The sequence below is a fragment of the Procambarus clarkii genome, chromosome 48, assembly GCF_040958095.1.
Source record: "Procambarus clarkii isolate CNS0578487 chromosome 48, FALCON_Pclarkii_2.0, whole genome shotgun sequence".
NCBI classification, from domain to species: Eukaryota; Metazoa; Arthropoda; class Malacostraca; order Decapoda; family Cambaridae; genus Procambarus; species Procambarus clarkii.
The window spans coordinates 33,303,036-33,324,924 of NC_091197.1; the positions used below are offsets into that span (position 1 = coordinate 33,303,036).

A 21,889-nucleotide genomic window follows, 5' to 3' on the forward strand; every position below is an offset into this window, starting at 1 on the left:
ATAGTGCCAACACTGGCATTCAACTGAGCATTCTTCGAGACCCGAACAGGGGTTTCGCCAAGGCAGGATAAGGCAGCCAAGCGGGAAGCAGCATCCTGAGAAGGAGCAGCAACGACACGTGTACCGAGACAAGTGGGGTTGAAAGTAATGGAGGCATCCACAGAATCAACGAGATGTCAATGGAGGGAGAAATCGTCAGGAGGCGCAGAATCAAGGGGGAGGAGATCAAAATATTTGGCCCACGAAGCGGGACCAAACAAGGCTCAATAGGTAGCAGAACTGGAAGGAATCGAGCGAGGGCGGCCGTGACAAGGACGGCGGTGAGAACCCCCAAAGAGAGAGGGGTTAAAAGGCGCAGTAGTTACAACTAGAGATGGAGCCGCGCCAGGGGACGAGGTAGTCACCACTGGGGGCTTGGGGCTCGACCCAACCACAGTCGAGGGAGGGGAGCCAGGGGAAGGAGGCAGAGAGGCCAAAGGAGGAGCAAGGTCGGGGCCCAATGCAGCGGAGGCTACAGAGCCGGTCTTCCAACACGGCCCGACTCGGGGGCTTGGTCGCCCACCCCACGAGCCTGAGAAGGTAAAGCAGAAACAGTCGAAACAGGGGTTATCATCATTATGAAAAGGAATATTCATTCACGAATGTGCCCCCACACCCACCATGGAGCCACAATTAGAGGCAGGACACCCAACAAGAAGCTATCGCCGATCATGCCGGGGCCTCCTAGGGGTGCGTCGTGAGTATACGCCCCACAAACGCCACCTTAAGAACCAACAGTCCGTCGAGATCGGGTTCAGTGACGAAAGGGGGATTGACAATAAAAGGTTCCCCTCGCTCTCGACGTCGGGTACTACAGTTCTACGGGTGCAAGAGTATGCCTCCTCAAGCACCCGGGCGTCAAAATAGAAGAAGTCCAAGGGAAGAACCAGAACAAGCAAAAGGTCGGCAGGAAACGGCAAGCAGATAGGAGAAGAGGGGGGAGAAAAACAAAACAGAAGGAAAAGGAAAAGGTGCTCAGCAGAATTGGAGAGGACGGCAGCAGGAGCACAAGGCTAGAAAAGGACAGAGGACTGTCCCAAGGAGCATCACACTCCGGCAGCCGCCCACTAAGCCCCCCTCACGGCAACAACGAGCTGAGCGGGGAGGGGGGAAATATTAAACAAATCTTCAACTTATTTGCTTCAGTATCGTGAAACTTTCCTCAAAATATTTTCAGAAATTGATTTTAGACAATTTTTAAAAAAATAAGAATGTTTTGTTAAGGAGAACAGCTCCTAATAACTGGAACTGAAGGATAATGCTGTAATAAAGGGATGCAAGCATCTGTCCGATGCTCAAAAGAATAGTAGAAAGAAGTGTCCACAAAGTGGATATACAGTTGGTGCCTTTATCAATGCTGAGTAATACATAATAACAAATAATAATGCGCATGTTATTATGATCTATTTTGTTATATATCATAAATACATTGGACAATGTTAATATATCTTACTTTTATCAATGTCCCAAAAATGTTTTTTTTCGGGGATTTTTTTTTTAAGATCTTATTTTTTTTTCTCCTTTGTTCATTATCTGACTGTGTTGTAATCTTTACATCTTGGAGAATGCATATATTTATTTCCCTATGTGAAGATAGAATGAAATTGGTCAACAAGTCAGTCAGTCACAACTCGCAAAACTTGGAACTTAAATTTCAGTTTTTGACCAATTCTCACTATTTTGACATTGTGTGTCTACAATCCCTACCGAATGGATTTTTCAAAAACTTTATACATTTGGAGTTAAAAAATTTTTTGGTCTAAATTTGCCACATAATGCAAATGCCTTATTCACTATATTTTTTTTTTACAGCAAACTACAGGTATACTGAAAACCTATACAGTATTCTAATTTGATGAAAATGAAGATCATATGCTATTCTGAGAGAAAAGCAGCATTAAATGAACAATTGATGCTAGTTCATATCTTTTATTCTGAATTGAAAATCTGAAGTTTTCAATAATCAGTTTTAACCCTTTAATTGCACAACGCGCCTGCAGGCCCACGTCTGGGGTGCGCTACGCGCCTCTGGATATTAGTATTTTACACGTTCCATTCAAAACTCCCGCTGCTACATGGGGTTCACATCAGCTTCCTCAGGGCTCTTGTAAACAGACACCATCTTAAAAAAAATCATGGTCCACATTTCCGAGTGCAAGAGCCTCAGTAGTGACTAATGCTGTGCGCAGCATTAGCGCACAGTTCTGCTGTTCAGCGTGTGACCACAGCATCGCCTAATAATGTCAAAATGTATACAGTGGCACCTCGATTTGCAAGCAGCTCTATTTACAAGCATTTCCAGTAACGAGCGAGCCACTCGCAGCAAATTTGTCTCTATTGACGAGCTTCACCTCTATTAACGAGCAAAACCACACGGTGCTTCCAAGCGTCTCGCGGGTTCTCGCAAATTCTCGGACGCCTCGAACGCCAGTGATGCTGTTGTTGTATCGCACACGACAAGCATCCCTCTGGATTTATTTGCACTTTTCTTCGGGTTTTTAGTGGTTTTGCGACTACAATTTGTAACGCACTATGTCACCAAAGAAGCTGCTTACTAAAGATAGTGTTGTCAAGAGGACGAAAGACAATTACTGTGGATTTGAAGAAGTAGAGCAAAGCATGAGTGTGGTGTCTGTGTGACTGATCTCACAAGGGAGTATGGCAGGTCCTCATCAACAATTTACACCATTAGTAAGGGAATGAGGAGGTAAGGGAGGATGCTGCCCCTTCCACCGAGATTAGGGACGTGTTGGAAATGTTTGAAAAGGTGAACGCATTCTTGGAAAAGCTGCCCTGATATAGCAGTGACAACCCGGTTTGTGAACATGTTTAATTAATTTAACACTTTCACAGGTACATGTCACTTGAGCGCGACATTTTTTTCTCTTTAATGCACCCAAACGCCCCGCTCAAGCGTCATTTGAACAAATATTTCTAAAAAATCCAATTCTTATCCGATCGATTTGGGGATAGTATAAACATGTTTGCCATGAAATTTCCGTTTTCTCTAATAGCCACATAGCCTATTTGGGAGAACGGCATTGTATTGTATCTTTGTGGTAAGACTATTGTATTGTTGACACGACGAGTGTAATCGACGTACTTTTTTATTTGGTGCCGGTTTAACACATCCTTGTGTGACATTTTATACACATGTTCTTCTAGAACATTCTATTGCAAACACATTAGTACAAAAATGAAATACAAACATCGAAAATTAAGGTCAGGACAGTGAAAAGAGAGGCAGCACTTTTCAGTGTTGCCTCTTGATCGCCCGAAATGCCCAGCACACTTGGGGCAAGTTTTTTTTTTGTTTACCGCGAGCGCGAAAGTGTGACAATTTGCTGTCTCGTTTTAGGAACATCCTAAAACAAAGACAAAAGCAATTGTCAATAGATACGTTCTTTGCAAAAGTAGAGAAAAGAAGAGCCAGTGATAGTGAACCACAACCTGGTCCCAGTGGGGTGAAATTCCTAAGAAGAGAGAGTGTCTGACTCAGAGGTAGATTCTCCTTCCACACCATAACCCCTCTCCTCCTTCCCACCTCTCCATCGTCTCCCTCAAGTCAGAAACTACTCTTCATAACGTAAACATGAAAACAGTACAGTACAACAAAACATTTATAATTATATGTGCAGTATTATATTTACATTATAAAATGTCATACAAGTATGGATGTTTTTGGGAGTGGAACAAATTACATTTATTTCCTTTATTTTAAACGGGGAAATTTGTTTCTTAAGACGAGCATTTCTCAGGATGATCTCGGTGCCAGAACTGATAAAATTCTTTAATCGAGGCGCCACTGTACATACATTACATATTATATCATATATAATTTTCTGCTTTAAAAATTGCCTTAGTCCACAAAGTTTAATATACAGTATCTCATTTAGTACTAACATATATACAATTCACTCATAATTCCGTTTCCCCTCATTACCCAATCTATGTACTTGTACATTATAAAACCAACCACTCATCATACAGTGGAACCTCTATTAACGAGTTTAATCCGTTCTGGCACCGAGCTCGTTACCTGGAAAACTCGTCTTTGGAAACAAATTTCCCCATTTAAAATAAAGGAAATAAATTTAATCCGTTCCACTCCCAAAAACATCCATACTTGTATGACTTTTTTATGTAAATATAATACTGCACATGTAAATATAAATGTTTTGTTGTAGTGTTTTAATATTTACTTTACCTTATGAAGAGTAGTTGCTGGCTTGAGGGAGACGATGGAGAGGTGGGAAGGAGGAGAGGGGTTATGGTGTGGAAGGAGAATCCACCTCTGAGTCAGGCAGACTCTCTCTTCTTGGGAATTTCACCCAAATTTCATTTCAAATGTCACACAAGGATGCGTTAGACCAGCACCAAATAAAAAACTACGTTGATTACACTCGTTGTGTCAACAATATAATAGTCTTCCCACGAAGATGCAATACAATGCCGTTTTCTCAAATAGGCAATGTGGTTATTAAAGAAAACGGAAATTTCATGGCAAACATGTATACAATCCCCAAGTCGATCGGATAAGAATTGGATTTTATAGAAATATTTGCTCAAATGACGCTTGAGCGCGGTGTTTGGGTGCATTCAATAGAAAAAAAGTGTGTTACGTTCAAGCGACATATACCTGCGAAAGTGATAACACTTTCATAAAGTGTTATCACAAAGTGATAAATTAATTAAACATTTTCACACACCGGGTTGTCACTGCTTTATCAGGGCAGCTTTTCCAAGAATGTGTTCACCTTTTCAAACATTCCAAATACTTCCCTGATCTCAGTGGAAGAGGCAGCATCCTCCCTTACCTCCTCATTCCCTTACTAATGGTGTAAATTGTTGATGAGGACCTGCCATACTTCCTTGTGAGATCAATCACACAGACACCACACTCATGCTTTGCTATAATTTCCTTCTTTAAATCCACAGTAAGTGTGTCTTTCTTCCTCTTGACAACACTATCTTTAGCAAGCAGCTTCTTTGGAGACATCGTGTGTTACAAATTGTAGTCGCAAAACCACTAAAAACTCAAAGAAAAGCTCAAATAAATCCAGAGGGATGCTTGTCGTGTGAGATACAACAACAACACTGGCGTCGGAGGCGTCCGAGAATTTGCGAGAACCCGCGAGACGCTAGGAAGCGCCATGTGGTTTCACTCGTTAATAGAGGCGAGCTCGTCAATAGAGACAAATTTGCTGCGAGTGGCTTGCTCGTTACTGGAAAAACTCGTTAATAGAGCCACTCGTTAATAGAGGTTCCACTGTATTTTGAACATATGCTCTAACATAGAAACTCTCCAAAACATTAACAACATTTTAACACTTTATGCAGATCAGGACATAACCTGGAGTCCTGTTTCGCCTACATGCTTCCGCAATGTAGGCGACATAAAATGATGTCCTGAAAAAAATATTTGTATAAAATTCAATTTTAATCCGATTTACTTTGGGTTTGTTTCAAACTGCGCGCCATGAGGCTCTTTCTCACCACTAGGCTGCATGGTACAATAAGTTCATGAAAGGTGTGGACCAATTCGATCAAATGGTATTACCAATTTACCAGGAAAACTCACAAGTGGACCAAAAAGATAACGTTTTATCTCCTGCAAATGGCATTGAATAATGCCTTTGTTTTGTACAAATACAACACAACTGATCAAAAAAAGCTAACATTGCTACAGTTCCACGAGGTGGCAATTTGGGCCCTATTGCACTGGGACCCGGAAGATTGGCCTCAAACAGCAACAGTATCTCAACACTTGCGGCACGCTCCAGACATAAATGATGACACAGGTCCTGCCTATGCTGACGCCATGCAAACTCCCGGACCATCTGGTGTGAGGCGGCCCTTGATCACTTTAACACCTCAAGCTGAAGCAGCAACCGAATCAGAACCCGCGATGTCTGGCACACTGCCATTTGACGAGACGGTTTTGTCAGATGACTCCGACTCAAATGTTGAACCTCCAGCGATTCAGTTGATTCTGAAAATCGCATGAACTACAAACTGAAACGAGTATTTTGATACCAGAATGAACACTGTATCACATAAACTGCCGTAAGTAGACTCGAACCTTCATAGATTTTTTTTTGGGTGTAGCGTGTGTCTGCACGAGTGTCCCAAACGGGTTGCAGGTGGGTGACTTTAGCCGTTTATACTAGTAATGCTTCCCCCATATCATGTATTATATGCATATGTCTGTTTAGGGAATTTTATTCCGATCAATGTACAACCAAAAATAACTGTGTGCAACAAGTATAAACTTGACAACCATAACAACAGTAAAAACATTTCATGTGTGTTTGACGCTCGCTGATATGTTCCAGCGTTGTTTTATATTTGGCGCTATTCTATCTTACGCTTTGTTGATCTTTTTTACCTACGGGATCATAGAACATTCTATTGCGAACACATTGGCACAAAAATGAATGACGTACATATAATAATAATGTCAGGACAGTGAAATAAGTATAAACTTTCAAAGCGCCGTATCGCACATGTGTTGTCGCGTCACCGATACCGGGTAACAGTTCCGCCACTTCCCACACTCTTGCGGGTGGGCCGCGACCATTATTCTACGTTTAAATTTATATCACCGTGTTGGGAATTTCATTGCGAGTCCATTGATACCAAAATTAACGCTGTAGGACAAGTGTGGAGGTGATAACAATCCCAAGAGTAAAAACATTTTGTTGCTGTTGGGCGCTCACGGCGAGTCATCTACGTAGTTATTTATTTGGTGCTGGTATCCCTATACGTTTCGTGACCTTTTTTACTGATGTTCTTCTAGAGAATTTTATTGCGAACACGTTGGTACCAAAATGAAATACGTAGCTCGAGAACTAAGGTCAGGAGAGTAAAAAGAGTACTGTATACACATTTTTGTTTTGACGCTTAAGCGACAAAAACGCCGAGCGCACATACCGCTTTTTTTTAACCTTAGCCGGGCGCGCGAAAGTTTTAATATATAGTATTATTTTAATAATACTGATATTTATGATATTTTAATATATCATGCCCGAAACGCTTTGCGTAATAGTGGCTTTAGGCATTGTATGTACTAGCTCTACCTATAAGTCAACCAATCTTTGTAATAATTTATTGTATGTATGTACCTTACCTAAATAAACATTTTATTTTATTTATTTTATTTATAGGTACAAAAATAATTACTCAAAATAATAAAACCTTAGGATTAATGATTTGATAAAACTAGAAAATACTATTTCTATTTATTGTATTTTTTTTACATTCAAAATAAACAAACTTGTGGCCAAAGTGCCAAATACAAACATAAAATTAACATTAAAAGTTAGTTCGAGTACTAAAAATGAAGTAGCCAGATCAAGTTATTCAAAGAACTCTTTTTAAGTCTTTGTAGGGGAATGATAAAAATGACAAAGCATAATCATAATCACTTAAAATATAGTACCTGTGCATCATAAATCTAAAAATTCAAGCTCAGCATTGACCTTTAATGTACTATACTCATGAGAGAAAAAATAAAAGGACATGCCATATACTTTAAAGATATCCTCGAGACAAAAACTGCCTAGCCCAGTTCAACACAGTTACTGTCTCTACCAACACCACAGACGATGGTGATGCATCAACCCTATCTGACCACAAGACTGAGCCCACACCTCGTGGACTGCAAATGCCAAGCATTATGCACCTACTATTGCACCCCTTATTGCAATCCTAAAGCCTTAGTTTGATTTAATTACATTAACTGATTTATTTACAATTATTATTAAAATCTCTACTGGTAAATAGTACAATAGCTATTTTGTACTCTTTCAATACAGTAATTATCTAATAAAATAATCCTTTTCTATAAACTACACCCATGAACATAAGTATACAATTAGTAGTAGGTGTTAAATATGCAGTTACCCCTCTAAGGAGAGGAGTCATCTTGCAGAATCTTTAAGTTTTCTGTTCATTCATAACCTTCACTTCATAGTTGACAAATCATTTTCCCTTTTTAATAGTAAACGTATCTCTGTTTAATAAGAGTCACGACTGAAGCTTGGCTCCCTGTTTCCACGAGGATATTCTCGGCTTGAATACGAGTCTGGTGACTGATAATCTTGCCTTCTAGATGAACGTGAATAATCTCTCTCCCTTTCATATCCTCGACTTCCTCCTCCATCATCTCGACCATAGGCACCACCGCTGCTTCCACCACCTCTATCATCTCGTCCATAATTGCCTTTGTCTTCCCGACCAAAGCCACCTCTGTCTTCCCTACCATAGCTGCCTCCATATTTGTCGTCTCTACCATAGCCACTGCCCCTGTCATCTCGACCTGATCCTCCTCGGTCATCGCGACCGAAGCTTCCTCGGTCGTCATGACCATAACTACCTCGTTCATCTCGGCCATAACCGCCTCCTCGACTAGAACCACCACCTCTGTCATCTCTACCAGAATTTCCTCTGTCATCTCGACCATATCCTCTCCCTCTGTCCCTGCCCCTACCACCCCAACCTCCACGCCCTCCATCTCTATTGTTCCTAGAGTCAAAATCCTTGCGAAAAGCAGATTTTCTTTCTTCAAATTCCTTCTGCTTTTGTTCATGTACAATCTCTCTCTTATTTTCTACCCATTTTTGAAAATCTTCAAAATCTGGTAAATCCTCTCTCTTCTTTCCATCTGCACAGGTTGCACCCCAAACATCAATCTGCTGATTTCCTTTGGTCGAGTAGAAGGCAGCAAAGCCCAGCACCTCTCGCATCTGTTTCTCCTCCGCTGTTAATTCTTGTGGTGGATATTCATCATGTCTTCCAGATGGCCCTGCCATATAAACAGATCTGCGATGAGAACCTCGAGGTGACCTAGATATTGAACGCGACCTTGAGCGAGACCTGCGGTCTCTTCTCTCACGTTCACGATCTCTATCATGCCTACTTGGCTCTCTTTCCCGCGAATGAGATCTATGTCGGTGGTACTGTTCACGATCCCGTTCCCTTTCATGTTCTCGCTCTCTTCCCATTGTGCTACAGCACGAGTACACTCTCTTACACACCTTAACACTCGTCCAACAACACGCCGCAGTAGCGGCGTGTTATAGGAGCTGTGTGTCTAGAGACTGAGCCATTATAGCCTTAAAATTTGTTAGTGTAGAATGCCGAGGGTGTGCAAATATCCATGACGTCACGGTCTGATTAGTTTATATTAGTTCTACTTCTAATTGTCTTATCCTAATTTTGCTATATAAATTTTTCCAGTACTGTATACATCTTATTGCTTTAATGTTAAACCCACTTTTGAATACAGTACCACCTTTCAAACTGTTAGCTAAATGTCCCTCACTTTATGCCAAACAAGTTTAATTTAGATCGGTACACACCTGTTTAGACCAGTTGGTATTGTAATGTAAAGCTAATGTCTATTCACAGACATAATAATAATACAGTATAGGATAAAAAAGTAAAGCACTCAGGAGAGTGCGAAAGACTAATTTCTTGTCATAAATCTCACAAATACACAAGTGTCGGGTTTTATCCTAGTGTAATGATTTGCAAAAGTTGTTACAAGTTTGATTCTGATAATGACAATATTTATGTGCTGTGCTCATATTGTGATGCTCTAATGTAATTAATGTACTGCAATTTTTTAGTAAGCTTTCACAATTACAATTGTACAACAATTTATGAATAAAGTATTTGATTTGATTTAGAGAGGAGGACGACGATAGGAGGCAAGAAGTAGGGAACAATCCTTATACACCACAGCCCATTAATGAAACAAACCAATCAAATTAAAATCTAAAATAAATCAGCAATTATTAACTAACCTGGATTAGAGATTTTAGCAGAATTAACCCTAAAATCAATTGGAACTGTGTGTCCTGCCATGTTTGTTCACTGATGACTCTGAAAAAATATACAAATATTTTATTTAACAGATTTTATTGGCTTATTTTAGCAGAGAAAGCTTAATTTTTCTTCATTTAGTAAATGTTGTACATAGTAGATGTGTATAAATATACATGTAATCACAATAGCAAGAGTTACCAGCAGGTAATGGACATGTTGAGTGACCCAGGACATGCAGTAGATGCCGCCTCCAAAGCTTTCTTCACATTTATATAGTCCCATGCTTTTTAATATAGAAATATGCAAGATCTTGCATGTGGGGCATAACATACCCATACATGTGGGGGCATAACAACCCAAGTTACAACTACCAATGTCTACTACAACATTACCTTGCAGCAGATTGATAAAGAAAAGGACCTTCGAGTCAGAATACATCATTCACTGAAAGCTGCACAAGTGGGAGCTACAGTAAAAAAACCAGCGTTGAATGTAATGAAACGCCATTTTCTGGGCGAGTCCCGGAGGCTCCCCGGAGCTATCCCAGGCTGATATGCTAATGTCAGACTTTGGCATCAGTCATGTGTATGGAGTTCTTAGGCCTACCGGGGACCACGGCCAGAACCGGGCCCCCTCAGAGAGGCAAGGGGAGCAATGGCCTATAGAAGCCCCCGTGTAGTTGGAAGCATTCTATGTCTGCCATCGACCGGAACAGGCACACAGAAAGGTAAGCGCCCCAAAACAAACCCCTACTCTGGTTAAAATTGCTACCTAAAACCGAACTAGTGGATAGAACTCCCCAACCGAAAACAAGCAAACTAGTGTGACGTCACACACTGCCGCGCCGCTGTCTGCGCAGCTCCCCCCTCCCCGGGAGGGGGAAGGGGGAGCCCCAGACCCCCCGCGCCGGCTACCCACACCTCAGTTCTTGAGGCTGGATGTCAAAAACGCGAAAAACCGCCGACCGGAGGGAGGGAGGGATGCCGGGGAGCCTCTGGGACTCGCCCAGAAAATGGCGTTTCATTACATTCAACGCTGGTTTTCTGGGGGGAGTCCCGTCGGCTCCCCGGAGCTAACTACCCACAGACAGAAAAAGAGGGACTTACCCGGGAGGCGGTCGTCGCTCACCCCTCAACTCGAAGCCGAGACAACTGGCTGCAACCGCCGACCCAAAGCAACACAGGCCCGACGAGGCCCAGGGACATTCACAAGGTAACGAGCAGCCAGGACCCTGTTCGACCGCCAAAATCCCCGCGCCCGAATATCAGACCAAGACATATTCCCAAAGACGGCAGCAAGAGCCGCGAACTTACGAACGTCATGGGCACGGGGATAGACCGCAGGCTGGCCGGACCTAATAACCCTGCGGACGACCTGAGAGACCCGAACCCGCGAACAGGGAAGAAGGGAAACCGGATCAACCCACAGCGCGTCCCCGGACACAGAAGCTGTGGCGCAAAGAACGGCGAAGCGCCGCAACCGGACACAAAACATGATGCACCCCCGGCCTGACCAACCAAGCATCAACCACCCATGGACCCCTCCGGAACGCAGCAGTCTCATTCTTCGCCAGAAAAGAAGGAGACGGCTGCAAGCAAACAAAACAATCACCACGACCAAAAGAGCAGAAACCCCTGCGCCGGAGGAGAGCATGAAGCTCCCCTACCCGACCCCCAGAGGCCAAAGCCAACAAGAAAAGTGCCTTGGAAAAACAATCCTGGACCGAAGGGGCCACAACGAAACGAGGAGATGAAAGGAAAGCGAGCACTCTGTCCAAAGACCAGGACGGCTCAGGCGACGCATGAGCAGGCCGGAGGTGAAACAATGCACGAGACAGCTTGCGAAACGGCGCAGACGTAATATCGATACCGAAAGCAAGCTGAAGCGGCTCCGCCAGCGCCGCACGATACGAAGCGACAGTGTTAGGCATAAGATGACGGTCCTGAAACAACCACGAGAGGAAGGACAAGACCACCCGAACAGACAAGGAGCTAAGACGACGAAGACGCAAAAAGAAACGGAAGGACCGCCAGGAAACTTCATACTGCCGCCGAGAAGAAGCCCTCAGGTGGGACACCAACAAGGCCACCTGATCACCATAGAGATGATGAGAGACTCGAGTCAAAAAAACCATACGCGAAGACTCGAGGAGAAGATCGAACCAGCTACGTGACGTACCGGCCCGATCTGCTGAAAGAGGCGGAGCCGCGGGAAAACCCTCGGGTTCGGACACCGAGCAACCAGCGCCTGAAACCAAGGCTGGGCCGGCCACCAAGGGGCCAGAAGGACAACTCTCCCCCGGTAAGTCTCTAAGCGAGTCAGGACCTGGAGCAACAGCCGAACCGGGGGAAAGAGGTACAGGAACCCCCACCTCGACCAGTCGAGCCGAAAGGCATCGACCCCGACGGCCTCGCAATCGGGGAAGGGCGCCGTATAAACTGGAAGACGCCGCGACCACGCCGACGCGAAGAGGTCCACCTCGGGGCGCCCGAACATCTGGCAAAGCCAACGGAAGGACTCGTCGTCGACCGTCCACTCCGTGGAGAGGGGAACGAAGCGAGACAGGGCGTCGGCCAAGACGTTGGACACGCCCCGTATGTGAACCGCCAGGAGAGCCAAACCCCGAGAACTCAGCAGACGAGTCACCCGAAGCGACCAACCCCAAAGAGACAAGGACCGCATCGAACCCCCGCGGTTCAGGCAATGAACCACCGGAGAGCAGTCCGAATGGAGCCGAATCGTCGATCCGCGGGCCACCCGAATCCTCCCCAGAGCAAACCACACTGCCGCGAACTCCCGCACCGTACTGTGAGCTCGACGGAAGGACGGATCCCAACGCCCCTGGCCGGCCTGGTGAGCACTGGTCACAAAACCCCAGCCGAGAGACGACGCATCCGTGTACACATCGAGCGAGGGCTCGGGTAGGCGCCAAGGCACTGAACCCCGAAAAACCCGAAGAGGAAGCCGGTGACGCAGCAACCGACGCAAGTCCCCCGGGGGTCGAACTCTGCGATCGCGAGAGAGGCGGAAGGGGGAACCCCGAAGGAACCAGAACAGCCGTCGAAGCCAAACCCGACCCGGCGGGTAGACCACCATCGCGAAGTTCAGGCTCCAACACAGCCCCTCGAGCAACCGCCGGGTGACCCGAGGGCCCTCCAGAAACAGACGAAGGCGGGACCGCAGCCGCAGGAGAGACTCCGGAGGGAGAGACAAGGAGGCGGTTCGAGAGTCCCACACGAGACCCAGCCAAGTCCGAACCTGAGAGGGAACCAGATGGGACTTCCTCCAGTTCACCAAGAACCCGAACCCGGCGAGCTGGGAAAGAACCAAATCCCTGGCTAGCAAGCAAGCTGACTGGCTGGGAGCCCAAACCAGCCAGTCGTCGAGGTAGGCCAACACTCAAACACCTAGGAGACGCAAACGAGCCACCACAACCCGTGTAAGGCGTGTGAACACGCGAGGTGCCAGGTTCAACCCGAACGGGAGACAACGAAAGCGGTAACTCAGACGCCCCACTACAAAACCGAGCCAGTCCCTGAACCGCAGATGAATCGGGACATGCCAATAAGCGTCCCGGAGGTCCAGGGACACCATCCAAGCTCCCAGCTCCAAGAGGAGCCGAACCTGAGACAGCGTAGTCATCCGAAAGGAGGGGCAATGAACCCAGGGGTTCAGACGGGACAAGTCCAGAATGAACCGCAGGTCCGCGCAGTCCCGTTTCGAAACCGGAAACAGACGGGAAACCCATCTGAGGGACAACGTCGTTTCGACGACGCCCAAGCGTACCCACTCCAAGACGACTCGACAGAGCGCAGGGGAAGAAGCCTGCCCTGCCAGCCCCGACCCCCCAAAGGGGGGAGGGGCCACCCAACGTCACCGCAGGCCGCGAGACACGACCCGAAAGGCCCACGAATCGTGGGACCAGGCGCGGGCGAACAGCGCAAGCCGCCCCCCCCATCGCCCCGTCAAAGGGGCAAACCGCGAAAGGGCCGGCGACCCTTACGAGACCCAGAACCCCGCACAGCGCGAACACCGCGCCGACCAGACGAGGGAGGGTCCGCAAGAGGAGCCAACCCCAAACCTGACACCAGAGGCCTACCACGACGAGAGGAACCCCGAGCCCTGGCACGACCTTTCCGGGAAGACCCACCCCGGGACCCCCGGAAAACCAACAAGTCCGACATCGGACGACAAGCCGCCGACGCAGCCTGAATAAACTGCGCCACAGCCGACTCCCCAAACAGGAGAGGACAAAAAGGTGAAGAACGCCTAAGAGCCAGAGCCCAAGCAGATTCCACGGAGGAACCCAGCACCGCCTGCCGACACGCGAGACGGGAAGCATAGAACAGGGAAACCGCATCCCGCAAAATCGGCGTGAACAGCTTCAACAAGGCAGCCGACGAACGCGCAGCCGAGGACAAGGTGCCGGACCCCGGGACTGACCCAAGCGTCCCCACATCCTCCACGAGCCAATCCGAAGACAGCTCCAGGAGGGAAAAGAACCGCAAGGCCGAACACAAAAGGCCCCGAGCGCGCAAGTCCTCCGCCACGAGCGCCGCCGAAAGGGAGGGAACCTGCACATGGAGCTGAATATCGCCCACATCGCGGGGAAGGGCAGGGGCAAACAAGCACTCATTCAGGTACTCAAGTTCACCCCCCAGGAAAACCTGAAGCACCGTGGAAGCTTCCCGCCACTCCAGCGTGCGGGAACGACAGAAAGAATGCCAGGAATCCAGACCAAACAAGGGGCAGTCTGCTAGCCAGGACGACTCCGGAACCTCGTAACGAAGCCAGAAAGGGAACGAAGTCCCAAACCTGAACGTGGACGGATCCATTTCCGAGGCATAATCCGGGTCACGCAGGAGGTAAGCTGCAAAGGCCGCTCGCACCACACCAGGTTGGATGCGATAAGCCGAAAACCTCCGGAAGGACGGAACCGACGTACCCGGGGGAACACGGAACCGTACCCGGGGAGGGGCCGACACGAAATCCAACTCGTACGCACTCGCGCTCAGGTATTCCCAGGCAGGGTGCTGCAAACCGGCGCCCAAAACTACCAAGCAAACTTCTAAAGCTGAACCCCAGGGACGTGTACACTCACGGGGACCTAGCAGGGGGCGCCACCGAGGAGAACAGTGGAAGGGCAAAAACAAACTGAATAAAATGACAGAACCCCCCACCAGGCAAAAACAAAAAGAAAAACAAAACCCCGCAAGAGGACAGCGAACCCCAAGGAACAGAGCCGGCCGCGATGTCGGGAATTACAAGCTGAGCAGCACCCTGCGCCCCTACCAGTGCAAACTGCCTCTTACCTGCCGGTAACAAGGGAGAACAGAACACCCAAGAGCCCAACAGGCGGCCGAAAAACCGAAAGGTAAAACGGACCAGCAGAGGCAGACCCCGAGGAGCCTGTGGAAGGTGGCCCCAAGCCCCAAGGGCAGTACTTACAGGGCACCTAGGGAAGGCAGCCCTAGGCGCATGCAGCCCGAGTACTGAAGATAACTCCTGGCTCACGCACCCACAAAACTAACACCACACTCAAAGCACAGTGCAGTAGCGACACCGGAGCCAGAGCACACGACCATCGCCTATAGCATCAGTCTCAAGAACTGAGGTGTGGGTAGCCGGCACGGGGGGTCTGGGGCTCCCCCTTCCCCCTCCCGGGGAGGGGGGAGCTGCGCAGACAGCGGCGCGGCAGTGTGTGACGTCACACTAGTTTGCTTGTTTTCGGTTGGGGAGTTCTATCCACTAGTTCGGTTTTAGGTAGCAATTTTAACCAGAATAGGGGGTTTGTTTTGGGGCGCTTACCTTTCTGGGTGCCTGTTCCGGTCGATGGCAGACATAGAATGCTTCCAACTACACGGGGGCTTCTATAGGCCATTGCTCCCCTTGCCTCTCTGAGGGGGCCCGGTTCTGGCCGTGGTCCCCGGTAGGCCTAAGAACTCCATACACATGACTGATGCCAAAGTCTGACATTAGCATATCAGCCTGGGATAGCTCCGGGGAGCCGACGGGGCTCCCCTCAGAAAAGCAAATCAAACCCTACGAATAGTCAAGCGAATCTTTGACTTGAAGAAAAAGAAGGTAGTTATTCCACTGTGTAAAAACACTGGTGCATGAGCACTTGACTTATTGTATTTAAGCATGGAGACTTCATCTTCAGAAAGACATACTGTACTTGATTTGGATATAATTCCAACACCGGGCAATGAAAATCATCCAAGAGGTAATTACACTTGGGTAACCACTATGTGGGAAAAAATACTGAAGGAGCAAAGTCCTTGTAGGAACAAAGCCGTTGGCTCATGTGGAGTTTCACCTTCAGAACGAATACTCACCTGAGCTATTTTTCCACTTCAATTTAAATACCCATAATTGTTGACCAAACCACACACTAGAAAGTGAAGGGACAACAACATTTCGGTCCGTCCTGGACCGAATTTCAGCCACGTTATTGTGACTCCTCACCTGCATGTAAACTCATGATCCTTCAATTATTTCAACCATAGGTTAGACATATGTATGAGTTTGGGTGGATGTCAATCAGAGCTGCCAGGTATGGGCCAATAGGCCTTCTGCAGTTTCCTTAATTCTTACACTCAAATAGATTTTTTAGTCATATCTGTGTAAAGTACAAGAGTCCTGGCAGACACATGAAAAAAGGCTAACATAGTTCCAATCTAAAAGTGACAGCAGAGATCCCCTTAATTATGGACCTGTATCATTGAAAAGTGTAGTCAAAATATTGGACAAAATTAAAACCACATGGGTAGAACACCTGGAGAAAATTTATATAACAAACGGTATGGTTTTCGATCCGGAAGATACCGTGTAACAAATCTACTTAGGTTTCCACAAGATTTTACAGGAAAGAGATGCTTGGGATTTATTTGGACCTAACAAAGGCTCTCAACTAAGTTCTACACAAGAGGTTGTTCTGGAAACTGGAGCATACTCGAGAAGTGACGGAGGCTTTTAACACAAAAAATTTTCTCAGAAAAATAAGGGCAGTAATCCGAGACAATGTATCGGACCGGAGAAATGTTACGAGTGGAGTCCCACAGGGTTCAGTTCTTGCACCAGTAATGTACATTGCCTACATAAATGACCTACCAGAAGTAATACGCAATTATATGAACGTGTTTGCTGATGATCCCAAGATACTGGTAAGAAGCTTAGACGCTTGTCATATTCTGCAAGAAGACCAGGGTACAGTAAGTGTATTGGGCGCCACCTGACAAATGGAATTTAATGTGCATAAATGCCAGGTTATGGAATGAGGAATAGAAGAACATAGACCCCACACAACCTACAAATTATGTGGAAAAGCTTTGACAAATTTTGATAAAGAGAGCTAGGGGTGGCTCTAGAGAGAAAACTATCATCCGAGACCCACAAAAAACATAGTGCAAGGGGGCCTATGTTACACTTTCTAATTTCAGAATTGCTTTTAAATACATGGATGGTGAAATGCTAAAGAAATTATTCACAAATTTTGTTAGACCAAAGCTGGAATATGCAGCAATTGTGTGGTGCCCATATCTTAACACTTTCTGCGGATGAGGACTCCTCCCGGCGTCCTGTTTCGCCTACCCGCTCCCGCATGGTGGACATAAATTTATGTCCTCTTAAAATATTTGTATAAAATTCAATTTTTATCCAATTTACTTTGGGTTTGTTTCAAACTGCGCGCCATGAGGCTCTCTCTCACCACTAGGCTGCATGGTACAATAAGTTCATGAAAGGTTCACAAACATAACAAAAGTAAAAACATTTTGTGTGTGTTTGACTCTCACTGATATGTTCCAGCGTTGTTTTATATTTGGCGCTATTCTATCTTACGCTATGTTGATCTTTTTTACCTACGGGCTCATAGAACATTCTATTGCGAACACATTGACACAAAAATGAATGACGTACATAGAATAATAATGTCATGAGAGTGAAATAAGTATGAACTTTCAAAGCGCCGTGTGTCGTCCCGTCACCGATACCGGGTAACAATTTCACCACTTCCCACACTCTTGCGGGTGGGCCGCAATCATTATTCTACGCTTATATTCATATCACCATGTTGGGAATTTCTTTGCGAGTCCATTGATACCAAAATTAACGCTGTGGGACAAGTGTGGAGGTGATAACAATCCCAAGAGTAAAAACATTTTGTTGCTGTTGGGCGCTCACGGCGAGTCATCTTCGAAGTTATTTATTTGGTGCTGGTATCCCTATGCATTGTGACTTTTTTTACTGATGTTCTTCTAGAGAATTTTATTGCGAACACGTTGGTACCAAAATGAAATACGTAGCTCAAGAACTAAGGTCAGGAGAGTAAAAAGAGTATACACATTTTTGTTTTTACGCTTACGCGGCAAAACGCCGTGAGCACATACCGCTTTTTTTTTACCATCCCAATGGGGCGCGAAAGTGTTAAGAAGCACATCAACAAACTGGAAAAGGTGCAAAGACATGCTACTAAGTGGCTCCCAGAACTAAAGGACAAGAGCTACGAGGAGAGGTTAGAGGCATTAAACATGCCAAAACTCTTAGATAGAAGAAAATAGGTGCTATGATCACCATGCACAAAATAGCAACAGGATTCTACTAAATTGATAAGGAATAATTCCAGAGACCTGGAACTTAATGAAAAAGAGGTTTAGATTTACATTAACTAAGCAAAATTAGTGGTAGATGGTTAGAACAAGCCAAGTGGTGGAGGCCAAAACCGTCAGTAGTTTCACAGCATTATACAAGAGTGTTCTGGGAAGACGGGACACCACGAGCGTAGCTCTCATCCTGTAACTAAACTTAGGTAATTACAACACCCCCACACGCTCCGTAATTACCCAAAGCCTTCTAGCATTACATAAGAAATGTATAAATGTGATATTTACCCACTATAATGTTGATGCTGAATGTAGAACATGAAAAAAAAAAAAATTTTAACCCCTCAAATAATAACATTTTATAACAAAATTATACGAAACTAAGTGGCAGGTGACAAGTCAAACCTGGCCTCGGGCCGGGCTTGGGAAGTAGAAGTACTCCCAGAACCCCATCAAGCAGGTATGTAGACAGCAATATGTAGACAGACACCAATATGTAGCAATCAATGATATAACCTCTCCTACTCTACCACTAACCATAGGGGTGCCACAGGGCAGCATCCTAGAACCCCTCCTGTTTCTTATATCTTGAGGTTATCTTGAGATGATTTCGGGGCTTTTTAGTGTCCCCGCAGCCCGGTCCTCAACCAGGCCTCCACCCCCAGGAAGCAGCCCGTGACAGCTGACTAACACACAGGTACCTATTTTACTGTTAGGTAACAGGGGCACATAGGGTGAAAGAAACTCTGCCCATTGTTTCTCGCCGGCGCCCGGGATCGAACCCAGGACCACAGGATCACAAGTCTAGCGTGCTGTCCACTCGGCCAACCAGCTCCCCCATCCCCCCATATACATCAATGATCTGCCTAATGTCTCTAACATGCTTAAACCTATATTATTTGCTGATGATACTACCCTCATCTACTCTCACCCCAACCCACTCATATTAAATAATGTTGTAAACAATGAATTCAAAAAAGTCCACTTGTGGATGTCAACCAACAAACTCGCACTAAACATTGAAAAGACCATCTTATTTGGAAGCAAATCAACAAATGCAATTCAGCTTCAGATAGATAATGTAAACATTAGCAATAAAAATGATGGAAAGTTTCTTGGGCTATACAGACAAGAGACTCAACTTCAGCACCCACATACAACACATAACTAAAAATATATCTAAAACAGTTGGTATACTTTCTAAGATCAGATATTATGTACCCAACTCTGCTCTCCTCTCACTATTATGCACTTATCTATCCCTGTCTTACTTATGGTATCCGTTCATGGGGTTCAACCTCTGCAAACTTCAAGCCCATCATCACCCAGCAGAAATCTGCTAATCAGGACAATAAACTCTGCTTTCAGACAATACACAGCATCCCTGTTTAAATTCCTAAACATGCTAAACATAAATTCAGTCCACATATTCTCTTGTGTCAATTACATTTATAAAACCCTTTTTTAAGTGCAAACCCTGTTCTGAAACTCTTCCTGGACAGATGTAATAGGACACACATACTCACCACACCAGACATAAATATCTCTTTGATATCCCCAGAGTCAAACTTAATCTGTGTAAACACACTATGCAAATAAAGGGACCTAGTCTATGGAACTCACTCCCTAATGAACTGAAAAGCTGTCCCAACTTTTACCATATTCAGAAATAAAACCAAAAAGTACCTAATTTCATCTTCATAGTTTTCTACCTTGTTGCTTTACCTTGCACTGTATCTAGTGCTACCCAATCCCCCAATATTTGTACCTAAGCCATATAACTTTACCATTGTAATCTTAGATATCATCTGATATATTGGTCGTTATATTGAGTGCATATTCTACTGTAGTATTCCTTGAAATGTTATCCTCATGTACCTAGTAATCCTTGTTCATTATTGTGTATTATTCTAATCTGCTTTTGTGTCCAAAATTTCTTGCAATGTACCTGTAAATTATTTTTGTCAATTTTACTGTAATTATTCTACTTAAAATCATCTGTACCTGCAAAGTAAAACTGTAAAGTACCTGTAAACATTTTTTGTCAATTTTAATGTTAATTATCTAAAAATTATCTGTTAGTTTAAGGACTTGCCCGAACGCTATGCATGCTAGTAGCTTTACAAGAATGTAAATTCAACTTAATTTATACGTTCTATCTTAACCCCCAATGTACCTTCTTGTATATAAATAAATAACTAAAATAAATAAATAAATGTGGGCCTGCGGGCCGCTCCAAGCAACAGCCTGGTGGACCAAGCTCTCCAGGCTTGGTGTGTAGAACTCCCAGAGCAGGTACCTGCTCTGGGAGTTCTACAAGCATATATCCAGCAGGCATATGAAGTAGATGATCACCCAGCCTAAGGCAGCACCACTCCTGTGCCAGGTAAGTCCACTACGGGCTCACCATAGCCCGTGCTACTTGGAACGTGTTCCGAGTAGCTGAATCTATAACAACCCAGCCTAATGTTGTGGAGCGACTTGACAAAGATATACTGTTGCATCTAATTTTGTTATAAAATTATACTATTTCAGAGCAAAAGTTTTTTCCTATATCCTACATTCAGCAACAACGTTATTAAATATATCACATTTCTTCATTACTTACGTAATACTTGAGTAATTAGACCTACACCCCTACAAATACCCCGGCCCGCTCCTGGCTACATATATACTCCACCACAGTTACCCTACACATACCAACACGTATTACAGGTTAACACTGAGCAGGTCACGTGAGTTAGGAAGCAGGAGACGAGGAAGGAGAGGTGTGGTGGTGGCCAGAGTCCGGGTGAGAGTGGCGGGTAAACACACACACCTGCCGCTACGGGGACTGGTCAAGTCGTATACTGCAATTTCGGATACCGGGCTAGAAACAACTTCGTTCACTGAGAAGTTTGTACATACAAACCATTCCGTTCGTATATGCGCTGGTTTGTGTTCGCTGTTGTTATTGTCTGAATAAATACTTGGCACTTGTTCATATAATTAGCGCTTCCATTATTATAATTATTTATCCATTATTAGAATAACAAGGTGCAAACCATACCCCCTTACAGTTGAAATATATTTATTTATATACAAGAAGGTACATTTTATTTTTATTTATTATTTTATTTATGCATATACAAGAATGTACATAAGGAATGTGAGGATACAAATATGGTAATTACAGTCTTGTAAAGCCACTAGCACGCGCAGCGTTTCGGGCAGGTCCTTAATCTAAGAAAATTTTAAGGAGGTAAATACTTGCAAAATTATAGACAAAAAATGATAACAGATTACATGAAATGAAAAAAAAGATGAGAGAAAATTGTAGGTACAGTATATTAAAGCACATAGGTAGCTAAGATTGATTGCAATGACAGCTTGAATGGTAGTTGACAAAAAAATTGGTAGGCATAATACAGCAGAAA

At 45.1% G+C, this 21,889-nt stretch overlaps 1 protein-coding gene across 3 annotated transcripts in view; it reads right to left on the reverse strand.

Moving 5' to 3' along the window:
• Sms (spermine synthase) overlaps nt 1-21,299 on the reverse strand; it is a 107,004-nt gene extending 85,705 nt beyond the window's left edge. The window contains exons 1-2 of one of the 3 annotated variants that reach the window (XM_069302687.1): nt 21,209-21,299; nt 9,849-9,927 (exon numbers count right to left, since the gene is read on the reverse strand). In XM_069302687.1, the coding sequence (XP_069158788.1) occupies nt 9,849-9,909 (61 nt within the window). In that variant the 5' untranslated portion in view covers nt 9,910-9,927; nt 21,209-21,299. Of the gene's footprint in view, nt 1-9,848; nt 9,928-21,173 lie in introns of all 3 variants that reach the window. The other 2 variants (XM_069302686.1, XM_069302688.1) reach the window with 2 other exon arrangements.
• Between the last annotated feature and the right edge of the window lie 590 nt (nt 21,300-21,889).